The 15,410-nt window shown below is 42.4% G+C and overlaps 1 protein-coding gene across 2 annotated transcripts in view; it reads left to right on the top strand.

Moving 5' to 3' along the window:
• ubap1 (ubiquitin associated protein 1) overlaps nt 1-13,548 on the top strand; it is a 91,146-nt gene extending 77,598 nt beyond the window's left edge. For both annotated transcript variants that reach the window (XM_085973777.1, XM_085973772.1), the window contains 2 exons: nt 1,828-1,929; nt 10,071-13,548. In XM_085973777.1, coding sequence (XP_085829903.1) covers nt 1,828-1,929; nt 10,071-10,211 — 243 coding nt within the window. In that variant the 3' untranslated portion in view covers nt 10,212-13,548. The remainder of the gene's footprint in view (nt 1-1,827; nt 1,930-10,070) is intronic.
• The last annotated feature ends 1,862 nt before the right edge of the window (nt 13,549-15,410 follow it).

Raw genomic sequence — 15,410 nt, 5'->3', positions numbered from 1 at the left:
CAACCGTGAGGGATTATGGAGTGTCCTCCTCAAATTCGGCTGCCCTCAAAAGTTTGTCACCATCCTCTGCCTGCTTCACGACGACATGCAAGCAGTGATCATGACCAACGGTTCCACCACAGACCCAATTCACGTACAAACCGGGGTCAAGTAAGGCTGTGTCATCGCACCAACGCTCTTGATCTTCCTTGCTGCAATGCTCCATCTCGCCCTCAGTAAGCTCCCCACTGGAGTGGAGCTAATTTACAGAACAGGAAACTGTTCAACTTCCGTCACCTCCAGTCCAGATCCAAGGTCGTCCCATCCTCTGTCGGCGAATTACAGTATGCTGACAACACTTGTGTCTGCGCTCACTCGGAGGTCGAACTCCAAACCATCGTCGACACCTTCACTGAAGCGTATGAGAGCATGGGCCTTACACTAAACGTCTGTAAGACCAAAGGTCCTCTACCAACCTGTCCCCGCCGCACAGTGCTGCCCCCCATTATCAAAATCCACAACAAGGCCTTGGACAACGTGGACCACTTTCCATACCTCGGGAGCCTACTGTCAACAAGGGCAGACGTCGATGACGAAGTCCAACACCGCCTTCAGTGTGCCAGTGCAGCCTTCGGTCGCCTGAGGAAGAGAGTGTTTGAAGACCAGGACCTCAAACCCGGCACTAAGCTCATGGTCTACAGAGCAGCAGTGATACCCGCGCTGCTGTATGCCTCAGAGACATGGACCATGTACAGCAGGCACCTCAAAGCACTGGAGAGGTACCACCAACGCTGCCTCTGCAAGATCCTGCAAATCCATTGGCAGGATAGGTGCACCAACGTCCGTGTTCTTGCTCAGGCCAACATCCCCAGCATTGAAGCTTTGACCACGCTTGATCAGCTCCGATGGACGGGTCGCATTGTCCGCATGCCCAATACGAGACTCCTGAAATAAGCGCTCTACTCTGAGCTCTGGCACGGCAAGAGAGCCCCAGGTGGGCAGAGGAATTGCTTCAAGGACACCCTCAAAGCCTCCTTGAAAAAGTGCAACATCCACACCGACACCTGGGAATCCCTGGCCCAAGACCGCATAAAGTGGAGGAGAAGCATCTGGGAAGGCGCCGAACACCTCCAGTCTCTTCGCCGGGAGCAAGCGGAATCCAAGCACAAGGAGCGCACGTCAACCCAAGCACCCCACCCACCCGCCCCTTCAACCACCGTCTGCCCCACCTGTGACAGAGACACTAGGTCCTGCATTGGACTCGTCAGTCACCGGCGAACTCTTTTTTTTTAATGTGGAAGCAAGTCATCCTCTGTTCTGAGGAACTGCCTAAGAAGATGATAATGGTGAAATATAGAACCTAAAAAGTAGAATACATGTCAGAGGAAGTCCTAATCAAGCTACATGCGCCTTGGTCAGATTCAGACCACATCATTAGTTTTGCATCCATTTCTGAAGAATCTATGTCTATCTGTATCCATCCTTGTAATTGGACTTAACAAGCCATGTACCTGTTATCCTTGCCTTTTAACATTTTCAAAATCTTTCTCCATTGAAAAGAAGTTCGACTCTGTGAGTCTTTAACAATTGCCTCCTTTTAGAATGCTATGGTATGTGGAGGATATGGTAATGAATGAAGAATGTAAAGTTAATTTAGGATGATGGCAGAGTTAGTCAAGCTATTTTGCTTTCATTGATCTGAATGCACAACTTCTGCTTGTGCTTATAATTAACACATGCAGCATCTGTAATAGGGAAACAAAACTTTCTACTGCATTATTATGGAGCAATTCTCAAGAGAAAATCAGTTTGATTAATGTTCCTGCAACCTATATTTAAACATTTCAGGTACTCGATTACTTGTTTGTTCATGGACGACTCTGTGAGCAGGGCTTTGAACCAGCACTCGTAGAGGAGGGCCTGGAAATGTATCAGTGTTCAGAGCCAAAGGTGAGTCAAGCATCACATGAACTGTGTGTGCTCTAATGTCCATGTTTGATGTTGAATTTATCTGCATTATATGAGCAGAAACCTAACTTGAAGTGCATGTAAACTATTTGGTTATAACTGGGGCACAACAGCCTAATGGTTATGGTACTGGACTAGCAATTCCGAGACTGGGAGTTCAAGTCCCATCGTGGAAAACTGTAAAACTGAATTCAGTAAATTTGGTAATTCATCCCTCTCCAGTCTGGCCTACATGTGACTCCAATCCCATACTACCTGGTTGACTCGATGCCCACAGGGCAATGGGGGAACGGGCAATACATACTGCTTGCCAGTGTTGCTCAGTTCCCAGGAACAATTTATCTTAATCTGCTTGTCATCAAGTCTATCAGTATAGTACAGTAATATAATTCACACTTTAGTTATTGGATCCTGCTCTATAGCAGGCTGACCTATGTAAGAAAATTATACAGTATTCAACCAAATGCAATGTATCCATACATGCATGTTAACTATTTCTAATCTGTTTTCGTTTGTAATTCTTGCACATTTGGTTTTTATGCCCTGTCAACAACTGACTGAAAAATACAATTTGAGTAACCAGATGTTCATTCCATGTAATTTAAATTTCTGTGCAACACTTAATACTTTAATGTATCCAACGATTGTACTCAGTCATTCCTTTAATTCTCAAATGTTTAACAAATCAGATTGCACTTATTTACAGATATGTAAATGGTGTGAAACAAGTTTTTTAAACAAAGCAGTATTTTAAAGTTAACCACAACTTGCATTTATGTAGTGCTTTAATGTAGCAAAGCGTAGTTGGGTAACAGACCTGAGTAAAAGTAGGTGTGTTTAGGGGAGATGCCCAAAAGTAGTCCAAGAGGTAGGTTTCACTGAAGTTTTTGAAGATGGGGACCAATGTAGTAAGAGTAAAGGAGATAGGCAGAGGGGAAAAAATGCACAGTAGACCAAAGTTGGTGAACAGGGATGTGGAACCGGGGGGGGGGGGGAGATTCTGCCATCTTGCGCATCTCCGTTTTTAATCGCTCAACCATTGGTAGCCGTGCCTTCAGCTGTCGAGGACCTAAGCTCTGGAATTCCCTCCTTAAACCTCTCTTTCCTCCTTTTAAGACGCTCCTTAAAACTTACCTATTTGATTAAGTATTTGTTCATATGTCCTAATAACGTCTTTTGTTTGATAGCGTTCTTATGAACGCCTTAGGATGTTTTACTTCGTTAAAGGCGCTATATAATTGCAAGTTGTTGTTACATTTGCGGTTTTCCAATCCGCTGGGACCTCTCGAGTCCAGGGAATTTTGGTATATTGCAACCAATGCATCCACTATCTCTGCAGCCACTTCTTTTAAGACCCTGGGATGTAGGCCATCTGGTCCAGGGGACTTGTCATCTTTTAGTCCCATTATTTTACCAAGTCCTATTTCCTTCGTGATAGTGATTGTCTTTAGTTACCCCTCCCTGTGGCCCCTTGATTATCCATTATTGGGATGTTGTTAGTGTCTTCTACTGTGAAGACGGATACAAAATATTTGTTCAGAGTCTCTGCCTTTTCCCCGTTCCCCATTATTAATTCCCCAGTCTCATCCTCTGAGGGACCAACGTTTACTTTAGCTACCCTCTTCCTTTTTATATACCTGTAGAAGCTCTTATTATCTGTTTTAATGTTTCTTGCCGGTTTACTCTCATAATTCATCATCTCTCTTTTTTAGTCATCCTTTGCTGGTTTTTAAAAATTTCCCAATCCTCTGGTCTCCCACCAATCTTGGCAACATTGTATGCCTTAGTTTTCAATTTGATACCATCCTTTACTTCCTTAGTTAGCCACGGATGGTGCTCCTTTCTCTTAAAATCTTTCTTTCTCATTGGAATATATTTTTGTTGAGAGTTATGAAATATCTCCTTAAATGTCCGCCACTGCATTTCAACCTTTAATTTATTTTTCCAGCCCACTTTAGCCAGTTCTGCCCTCATGCCATTGTAATTGCCTTTGTTTAAGATCAGGACACTGGTTTGAGATACAACTTTCTCACCCTCCAACTGAATTTGAAATTCAACCATGCTATGATCACTCTTTCCGAGAGGATCCTTTACTATGAGATCATTTATTAATTCTGTCTCATTACATAGTACCAGATCCAAGATAGCCTGTCCCCTGTTGGTTCCATTACATACTGGTCTAGGAAACCATCCCGGATGCACTCTATGAACTCCTCCTCAAGGCTACCATGGCCAATTTGATTTGTCCAATCAATATGGAGATTAAAATCACCCATGATTATTACCGTACCTTTTTTACAGGCCTCCATTATTTGTTGATTTTTACTCTGTCCAACAGCATTGCTACTGTTCAGGGTAGACTATGCCCACCAGAGACTTTTTCCCCTTATTATTTTTTATCTCCACCCAAACCAATTTTACATCTTGATCTTCTGAGCCAATATCTCTTCTCACCACTATACTGATCCCATCCTTTACCAACAAAGCCACCCCACCTCCCTTTCCTTTCAGTCTATCCTTCCGAATTGTTAAATACAATTGATGATGTCGACAAACATTGTCCCAAGCCGAGTGGTTAGGAACTGCGTGGGATGGTCCAGGGAGCAGTGGTGGGCCTCCTGAATAGGTGAGTTTGAGTACAGCTGGGGTAGACGCAAGGGAGAATCTAGAGTGTTTGAGCTGGGAGTGGTCACTGAGGACAGAGGTACTGGAGGAGGTTGAGCCCACTGAATAGATGGCCTCAATTTTGGAGCCACAGAAATTCTTGAGTGCCTTGCAACTGACGTTAGATGTGAGGTGGAAGCAGGGGGAGTAAGCTTATGGGAAGTAATTTGTAGTGAAGAAAAAGATAATCCTAGAGTAAAATAATGGAAGAACCTGTGTTTATATAGTGCCTTTTTATGACCTCAACATCCCAAAGCACTTTACAGCCAACGAGTTACTTTTGAAGTGTAGTCACTGTTTAGGGAAAATGCGGCAGCCAATTTGCACAAAGTCTCACGAACAGTCGTGCGATAAATGATCAGCTAATCTGATTTAGTGATGTGCTGCACTGAAGTGTCACCCTAGATTATGGCTCAAGTCTCTGGAATGATGTTTGAGCCTACGATCTTCTGACTCAGGCAAAAATGCTATCACTGAGCCAAGGCTGACGCCAAGACCGTCTACTTCCACCTCCGTAACATCGCCTGTCTCCTGCGCTGCCTCAGCTCATCTGCTGAAACCCTCATCCATGCCTTTGTTACCTCTTGACTCGACTATTCCAATGCTCTCCTCCCACCTTGCACCCGCCGTTAACTTGATCTAATTCAAAACTCTGCTACCCGTATCCTAACTCGCACCAAGTCCCGTTCAAACATCACCCCTATGCTCACTGACTTACATTGGCTCCCGGTTTGGCAACACCTCTATTTTAAAATTCTCACCTTTTGTTTTCAGATCCCTCCATGGCCTTGCCCCTCCTTATCTCTGTTGCCTCCTCCAACACTCAGATGTCTGAGCTCCTCCAATTCTGGTCTCTTGCATATGTCCGATTTAATCACTCCACTGTTGGCGGCCATGCCTAAGCTCTGGAATTCCCTCCCTAAACCTCTTCACCCTCACACTCTCCTCCTTTTAAGACACTCCTTAAAACCTATCTCCTTGACCAAGCTTTTGGTCACCTGCCCTAATATCTCCTTATGTGGCTCGGTGTCAAATTTTGTTAACGCTCTTGTGAAGTGCCTTGGGACGTTTTACTATGCTTCAAATGCTATATAAATTCAAGTTGTTGTAATAGTGATTTGGTTTGTTTTGTTTGTAGTAAAGAATTCATTGAACAATTTATAAATTTACTGAGAGTAGCAAAACTTTGCTGAAATCAATCTTTCAAGCTCTGGTCTTACCTCTGCAGATTTTGTAGCCTTAAAGAATGAGTTTAATTTTGTCTGTCAGTCAATTTCAGAGCAACTTTGAGTGAGAAGAGGCCAGGGATTAGGTCACCTGCCCGGAGCCATTAATGGTGTGTGGTATAAAGATACTCAACTCAAGAGTGTTACTTTTTTGTGAGAGTGGCATCTTTATGTTGATTCAGAGAATATGTATGCTGAGGATGTTGTGGATAGCACATTCAGTGAGTTGGTCACACCGCAGGTAAAGGCTAGCTCAGACAGTAAATGGGTGACCAAAAGGCAGGGTAAAGGCAGGAAGGTAGTGCAGGAGTCACCTGCGGTCATCTCCCTCCAAAACAGGTTTACCGTTTTGGGTACTGTTGGGGGAGATGACTTATCAGGGGAAGGCACCAGCAGCCAGGTTCAGGGCACCATGACTGGCTCTGCTGCACAGAAGGGCGGGAAAAAGAGGGATAGGGCTATAGTGATAGGGGATTCAATTGTAAGGGGGATAGATAGGAGTTTCTGTGGCCGAGACCGAGACTCCAAGATGGTATGTTGCCTCCCTGGTGCAAGGGTCAAGGATGTCTCGGAGCGGGTGCAGAGCATTCTGAAGGGGGAGGGGGATCAGCCAGTTGTCGTGGTACATGTAGGTACCAACGATGTAGGTAAAAAGAGGGAGGAGGTCCTACAAGCTGAATTTAGGGAGTTAGGAGCTAAATTGAAAAGTAGGACCTCAAAGGTAGTAATCTCTGGATTGCTACCAGTGCCACGAGCTAATAAGTTTAGAGAGAGTAAGATAGATAAGCTAAATACGTGGCTTGAGCAGTGGTGCAAGGGAGAGGGATTTAAATTCTTGAGGCATTGGAACCAGTTCTTGGGGAGGAGTGACCTGTACCAAGGGGACGGTCTACACCTGAACTGTGAGGGAGCCGATGTCCTCGGGGTAATATTTTCTAGGGCGGTTCGGGAGGATTTAAACTAATTTGGCAGGGGGATGGGAACCTAGGTAGTGGAAAAGAGGGAAGTCATATGAAGTCAGAAATAGATGGTAGAAAGGTGAGAAGCAATAAGCAAAGGAGAGAAACACAAAGGGCCAAACTAATTCATAATGAGAGTGTGAAAAAAGCAAGCCTGAAGGCTTTGTATCTTAATGCTAGAAGCATTAGGAACAAGGTGGATGAATTAGTTGTGGAAATAGAGGTAAACAAGTATGATTTGATTGGGATTACAGAAACGTGGCTGCAGGGTGGGCAAGGCTGGGAACTTAACATCCAGGGATATACAATATTTAGGAAGGATCGGCAAAAAGGTAGGGGAGGTGGGGTAGCATTGCTGGTAAAGGAGGGGATTAATGCAATGGAAAGGAAGGATATTAACTCGGATGAAACGGAATCTGTATGGGTAGAAATGAGAAATAGCAAGGGGAGGAAAACGTTAGTGGGTGTGATATATAGGCCTCCAAATAGTAATATGGAGGTGAGGGAAGACATAAAAAGGGAAATTAGAGAAGCGTGCGATAAGAGCACAGCTGTCATCATGGGTGACTTTAATTTACATATTGATTGGACTACCCAAATTAGTAAAAATTCTGAGGAGGAGGAATTCCTGGAATGTTTTCGGGACGGTTATCTGGACCAATTTGTCGAGGAGGCGACTCGAGATCAGGCCATTTTAGACTGGGTATTGTGCAATGAGAAGGGACTTATCAGCAATCTTCTTGTACGAGGCCCCTTGGGTCAGAGCGATCATAATATGATCGAGCTCTCAGTCGAGATGGAGAGTGAGGAAATTGAATCAGAGACTAAGGTCCAGAACTTAAATAAAGGGAATTACGAGGGTATGAGACGGGAATTGGGTAAGATTTGATTGGGTGGTGTTTCTGGGGGGATTGACAGTGGATAGACAATGGCAAGCATTCAAAGATAGAATGGAAGAATTCCAGAACATGTTTATACCGGTTTGGCATAAAAATAAACCTAAAAAGGTGACTCAACCGTGGATAACGAGGGAAATTAGGGACAGCATAAAATCAAAAAAAAGGGCATATCAACTGGCAAAAAAAAGCACCAGACCGGAAGATTGGGGGCAGTGCAGGATACAGCAAAAGAGGACAAAGGGATTAATCAGGAAGGGGAAAATAGAATACGAAAGTAAACTTGCAGCAAACATAAAGACAGACTGCAAAAGCTTTTATCGGTATATCAGGAGGAAAAGACTGGTAAAATCCCAAGTCGGTCCCTTGCAGTCCGATTCGGGAGAATATATAATGGAGAATAAGGAAATGGCAGACCAATTAAACTCATACTTTGGTTCTGTATTCACAAAGGAGGACACAAATAACCTCCCAGGAATATCGGCAAACATAGGGACTAATGAGAGGGAGGAACTGACAGAAATTAGTATCTCTAGGGATATGGTGTTGGGTAAGTTGAGGGGACTGAAGGCCGACAAATCCCCGGGGCCTGATAAACTACATCCTAGGGTACTTAAGGAGGTGGCCCTGGAGATAGCAGATGCTCTAAGGATCATCTTCCGGAACTCCATTGACTCGGGAACAGTACCCGTGGATTGGAGGGTAGCTAATGTTACCCCAATATTTAAAAAGGGGGGTAGAGAGAAAGCAGGGAATTATAGACCAGTAAGCCTTACATCGGTTGTGGGCAAAATGCTAGAGTCCATTATTAAGGATAAAATAGCGGAGCACTTGACAAATGGGGAAAGGATCGGACAGAGTCAACATGGATTTACAAAGGGTAAATCGTGTTTGACTAATCTGCTGGAATTTTTTGAGGAAGTAACTGGTAAAATAGATGGGGGAGAGCCAGTGGATGTGGTGTACCTTGACTTCCAGAAAGCCTTCGATAAGGTTCCACACAAAAGATTATCATGCAAAATTAAGGCTCATGGGATTGGGGGCAAAGTATTAACGTGGATAGAGAGCTGGCTGGCGGATAGAAAACAGAGAGTTGGAATAAACGGCTCGTTTTCGGAGTGGCAGGCAGTGACCAGCGGGGTGCCGCAAGGATCTGTCCTGGGACCCCAGCTGTTCACAATATATATAAATGATCTGGATCAGGGAATTGGATGCAATATTTCCAAATTCGCTGACGACACTAAACTAGGAGGAGGGGTGGGCTCTGATGAGGATGTCAGGAGGCTACAGTGCGATTTGGACAGGTTGGGGGAATGGGCGGATACGTGGCAGATGCACTATAATGTGGATAAATGCGAGGTTATCCACTTTGGGGGTAAAAACAGGAGGGTAGATTATTATCTAAATGGCAATAGATTGGGAGATGGGGAAGTGCAGAGGGACCTGGGTGTTCTTGTGCACCAGTCACTGAAGGAGAGCATGCAGGTGCAACAGGCGATTAAGAAGGCAAATGGTATGTTGGCCTTCATATCAAGGGGGTTCGAGTATAGGAATAGGGATACCTTACTACAGCTGTACAAGGTGCTGGTGAGACCGCATCTGGAGTATTGTGTACAGTTTTGGTCGCCCCATCTGCGGAAGGATGTTCTTGCCATGGAAAGAGTGCAACGGCGATTCACCAGGCTGATACCTGGAATGGCGGGAATGACCTACGAAGAGAGATTAAATAGTTTGGGCTTGTACTCACTGGAGTTTAGAAGATTGAGAGGGGATCTCATCGAAACATATAAAATTATGGCAGGCCTGGACAGGCTGAATTCAGAGAGAATGTTTCCAATGGCCGGGGAGCACAGAACCAGGGGCCACAGTCTAAAAATAGCGGGCAAATCATTTAAAACAGAGATGAGGAAGAATTTCTTCACTCAAAGAGTGGTGAGCCTGTGGAATTCCCTGCCACAGAGGGCTGCGAAGGCTAATTCAATAAATATTTTCAAGAGAGAATTGGATATATTTCTGAAGGCTAAGGGGATTAAGGGTTACGGAGAAAAGGCGGGGACGGGGTACTGAACTGGTAAGATCAGCTATGATCTCAGACGAAGATCAGCCATGATCTCATTGAATGGCGGAGCAGGCTCGAAGGGCCGAATGGCCTACTCCTGTTCCTATCTCTATGTTTCTATGTTTCTATGAAACAAATTGCTCAAAATGAGACTCCGCACTTTTTATAAATATAAAACTGTTGAAACCAACCAGCGTTGAAGCACACTCTACGTCCCGCTGATCCAACATTTTGTATAACCTGTGAATTTGTGTGTTAATTATTACTATTAATTTTCTAAAGTGAAAGCTGTTTACTGGCCTTGTATTTTCTTTTTCAGACTCTGGAGTTTCTTCACCTCATGTCTAAGTTCAGAGAAATGGGCTTTGAACGGGGTGATATTAAGGAAGTTCTTGTTTTTCATAACAATGACCAGGAGAAAGCTCTGGAAGACTTAATGACCCGTGCAGGAGCCAGCTGAAGACAACCCTTCTTCTATCTCCGCCTGATTGAGAGTACAGAGGGAAAAAAAATCATCCCACATATGATTCAGTTTTCAGCTCTGTTTATACAAGCATGGCTGTGTATTTCATTCCTTTTGGAGTTTTTTGTGTGTGTGAGGGGGTGGGGTGGGGTGGGGTGAGGGAGAGTAATCCATGGTTCAAGAAATATCCCTTGCTTTATAAGGAAGTCTAAGATGAACTAAGTACAAGACTGCTGTGGTAGCAAGCACATATTTTGACTTGGTTGACTCATTCGGAGATCAAAGGAGCCTATTATAATCTGGCCGAAGTACCCATCACCCATTTTTCTCAAACTGTGGCAATGTAAGAGATCAATTGATTCCATTTTTGTTTTACTTTTCTCTCCTTCCCTCCCTGCTCCCTGCTCCAATAATAAAAGTATAAAAATGTGCACCTTCCACTCTTGCACTGGAGTTTGGTTAGGTATGTGGAAAAGCTGGATAATAGCAATTTTCCAAGGTTAAAGCTGCTTTTTGTCCTCTGTCAAAGGCTACATTTATTGGACTGTAGGCTATTGTAAAATTGTATTTGAATTAAGTAACCTATAGTGCAATAGGAATTATTAGACTGGGACTAGTCTGTCATCTGTCACTGCCTGGGTATAGTGTTACCACCTATGCATTATGTTTAGAAAACAGAATGGGAGGGTAAAACTCTCAATCTTAACAGACAGACAAACAGGAAAAAAAGAAATCCCAGCACTGCTCAACGCTCCATCCCTGAATGGGTCTGTTTCACATAGATTCCCTTATAGGAAATCTATTCATAGACTCTTAAAAGAATTGCAGCGTGAGGTGAAATTCTCATCTACTTGAGCACTTTCTTTAAATTGTCTTGTTGCCGCTGCACTTGTTTCATTTACACTGTTGTCAAATGTTACATTATGTCTTCCTCACTGCTGTAGTTCTGGAGTGTTTCTTTACTATTAATCTTCAATATCGACAGCGACAGATTATTTTTCTTTTCATATCAGAACAGATGTTGCATTGTTCTATATTGTAATGTTTCACAAACCTTCAAACATCAAAAGCATTTCTGAATCTTAAAGAAGTTGCTTAAAGTTTGATTCTGCAAAAACCGGTACTAATAAAACCTTAAAAATGTGTTTGCCTTTTGATTAACGTTTAACCCTACTTTATAATTACTCCAACTTCAAATGACTGAACAATTTCAAAATTAATGGTACAATAAATTAAAACCATTTTGGGAAATTTTTCACAATGAACTGTGGGATAGGATTTGTGTCTCACAAGTTGGTTGATTTTTGCTATTGGTGCAGCCCACTTGTGGAACATAATTCCGAACCCAAAAGTTCTTGTAATATAGTAGTTGATCTCCTGTGGTGTTGCACATGAGGAATCCAGTGTAATCTTCAGGTGAAATGGAGTTAGAGTGGGGTAATAATCGGAACAGGATGTGTAAATGTAATTCAGTCCCCATAAGTCCTACATTCTATCCTTATTTTTATATATTTCCAGTAGAAACTCCTATGTCCACATTTATAATGAAAACTGCCTATATAAACTGACCATGCTGTAATTACATCCTCCCACCAGTGGTGCTGCTGCAGCATTTCAATTACAAATGTGTAATTACAAGTGTCAAGTTTACATAAGTAGTTTCAATTATGAATTTGAATATAGGAATTTCTAATGGAAAAAATTGACAGAGGAAATGCATGCAGATATAGCATTTAAAAAATATATTCTATGCATCATCCATTAACAATTACTACTCTTGTAAAGAGATCAATAAGTAAAATGGTAACAAAGATGAGTTGGGTGCATTTTTTGGTTTGGTTCCAATGCAGCTGGAGATGGTGACAATTAATCTCGTTATATACTGCAAGTTTGTATGTTTGAAAAATTTTCAAAGGAATATCATTTTTGTAATTAGATCTGCTCAATACTTGACTTTTTGAATGCTCTCCACACCAGCCTCCCAAAATTCTCCATATACAAATGCTAGTTTATCCAAAAATATGTTGCCCAAATCCTGCCCTGCAATAGATCTTAGTGAGCCATAACCCCTGCCCTTGCTGGCCTTTACTGTCTCCTAATGCACCAAAGTAAAAAATCCTTGTCTTCATTTACAGATCTTTCCATACCCTACCCTTGCAAACTCTTTCAGCAGGCCCCGACGGTCTTCTGACTGAGCTCCTGTGCATCCCTCTTCCTGGTAATACTCATTAGGTGGCAGAACTTTCAGACATCTAGTCCACTTAATGGAACTTCTACCATAAACCTCATTGCCTTGCTACTTCCCTCTATGCTTTTTAAATATCTCTTCAAAATTTACCTTTTTTTGATTGTGCCTTCACAGAAACCCCACAGTGCAGATAGAGGCCATTTTGGCCCATCGAGCCTGCACCGACACATATCCCACCTGATCCCTGTAACCCCTACACCAACACATATCCCACCCTATCCCCGTAACCCCACGTATTTAATCCCCCTAACACTAAGGGTCAATTTATCATAGCCAATCAACCTAACCCGCACACCTTCAGCCACCTCTCCAAAATCATCTACCACATGGTCCATACCTCTCTGAAGCGCCTTTGAAAATTTAATGCATTGTTACCAAACAAATGCAAACCATTGGTAAAATGGGATTTCATGGCCATGAAATGTGAATATTGGAAGTAAATCATGGATGGTACAATTAAACACCAATAACATTTATTGTTTTCCTATCAAAGCTAAAATATACCAGTGTGTTTTGCAAATCAACATGCAGTAAAAGTGGATGTTTCAATCCATTATCAAAAGTCCAATTGAAAATAATTTTTCTTTGAATTTCATATTGAATTAAACATAATAGTTTGGGAAAACCTGTTTGGATAATGTGATGGGTTAAAATGTTTGAAAACTGTTGTATGTGTACAGTCTACTGGCTCCAGTAAGAGAGCACTAATCAAAGGACCTGGGTTTGAATCTCATCTTCAACTGTTAAAACTTGACATATTCATTGATGTATTTTGTTGACTTTCTCTCTGAATTTCTGGAGTAACTGAACCAAGACTACATAACTGGAGAATTCTCAAGTCCAGATCATTAACATTTTTCCAATGTTTTTCAAATATTGTTTAAGTAAAAGCCGACAGTAGAACCTCTCTACAAAGGACTTCTAATTCAAACTGTTGTCACAATTTTGTAGTTAATACTGGTTTCAATTTTGTTCTTCATGTAACTGTATGCTAAATGTATACATCTGAGGTGAAACAAAACATTCCTACCCACCCAGTACATTTTCTCCTTTTAACAGTTGATATAAAGCAGGACTTTCAAAGTGTGCTTGATTTTATGCCGTCTCCTTGTACCACCACCATTTCCTGGCCATGATATTTTTTTTGAGGGGGGGAGGGGGCAAGTGTGGCTAATCAATTTCTAGGATTATCAATGCAACTCATAAATCGGTAGGCGGTGCATAACAGCAGCTGGGTGGGATGGTGTTTTATATTTTATTCCTCTCGGATCTGATCTCTACTGGAATGTGCCTCTGTCTTGTGGGAACATAGGAATTGTTAGAGAAAAAAAGACATGTTCATCTAGTTCACCTTCTACCATCCTGTTAGTTGCATGATCTGAGATTCAAACCCAGGGAAATTGAGGGCTTGAATAATCTGGCACTGTGGTACAGCACCAGTGCCTTTGTATGAACATAGGGTATGTATAGTGGGGATTTTGATGGCTTACACTAAAACAACAGCCCTAGATGCCTAAATATTTGCAAAACTATTAATTTTCTTCTCCACCCCTTCCTCTCCTGTGTTGTCTCCTACTGGCATATGATGCAGTTTTTCTGCACCTATCTCTATTACCTCACCCATTTGTCCATTCCTCATGTGTGAGCCTGGATAGGGAATGTTGACCAGTTATTTAACTGGGCCATCACAGCCAAGCCCAATCCTGCCCACATATGTTCACTTATCCAGGTTTTCCAATCCTAACACTGCTGATAACCCGGTAAAATTAATTGGTTACTGTTGGCATTACAATAAGAAAACCTAGGCCAGTGATTTCTTTCAAAAAAAAATGCTTTAGCTTGGAGGATTTTAATGCTTGAAAATGGAACACCTAGAATCAGTGTCCAGCACACTCGGGTCCTGTACAGCATAGTTGTATGCAAAGTAAAACTCCCTCTACTCTATCCAAACCTCATAAGAGCATACCCTACTTCACCACAGCAACATTTTCTATTTCACCTTTCTCCTGTGGTCTCTAAGTGAGATTAGCAATTAATGTTGAATTAAGGCTTTTTTTTAAAAATCCCATGGCCCTACACCAATGTCACAGCAAATAGGCGAGGGAACTTTTATCCCATCAATCTGGGCTAGATTTGTAGCCGAGTCCCAGAACTGAAAGGGCAGTGTGCTGATCTACTGCAACCGACTGAGTGAACAAATTTAAGGGCAGTGCATTAATTGTGGCGCTTGTACCAGCACCTCTAGGTTTGTTGTGATGACATGATGAGGTGCTTCATGTGGGCTCTGGAGCAATAAAACTACTGTAGATCATAAATTTCATAAAATATATCCTAGTTTAATATATAATCTCATTCAGTAGCATTCAAACTTTGTACCTTACACGTTGGAGTTGACAAAGAAAAAAGAAATGGCCATGTACATTTTAGTTAAGGTGAGGATGTTGCCAAGGGGACCCTAGAATTGATTTCTGGGTATAGCTTGATGAAAATAATGACCGCATCTGCTCTAAAAGTGCAAACAGTGCCAGCAAAACTTCACTGAATGCAGCAATTTAGGAACATCGCAACAGGAACAAGCCATTCAGCCCCTTGATCCTGCTTCCCTCATTCAATTAGATCATGACTGATCTGTACCTCGGCTCCATTTACCCACCATAGCACGATATCCCTTGACGGCATTTCCTTACAAAAAATCTATCGATCTCCGTCTTCGAAGCTCTAATTGTCCTAGCATCCACAGCCTTTTGAGGGAGAGAATTCCAGATTTCTACTACCCTTTGTGTGAGTTCCCTCTTAAATGGCCTAGCTCTAATTTTATGATAATGTCCCCTCATTCTTGATTTTCCCCATCAGAGGAAATAGTTTATCTAATTCTTTTAACATTTTAAACTTGATCAGATCACCCCTCAATCTTCTATACTCAAGCGAATACAAGCCAAGTTTATGCA

This window comes from Somniosus microcephalus, chromosome 2 (genome assembly GCF_052327205.1).
Source record: "Somniosus microcephalus isolate GS21.2 chromosome 2, FLI_Smic_1.0, whole genome shotgun sequence".
NCBI lineage: Eukaryota > Metazoa > Chordata > Chondrichthyes > Squaliformes > Somniosidae > Somniosus > Somniosus microcephalus.
This window is presented reverse-complemented; position numbering and strand designations above follow the sequence as displayed.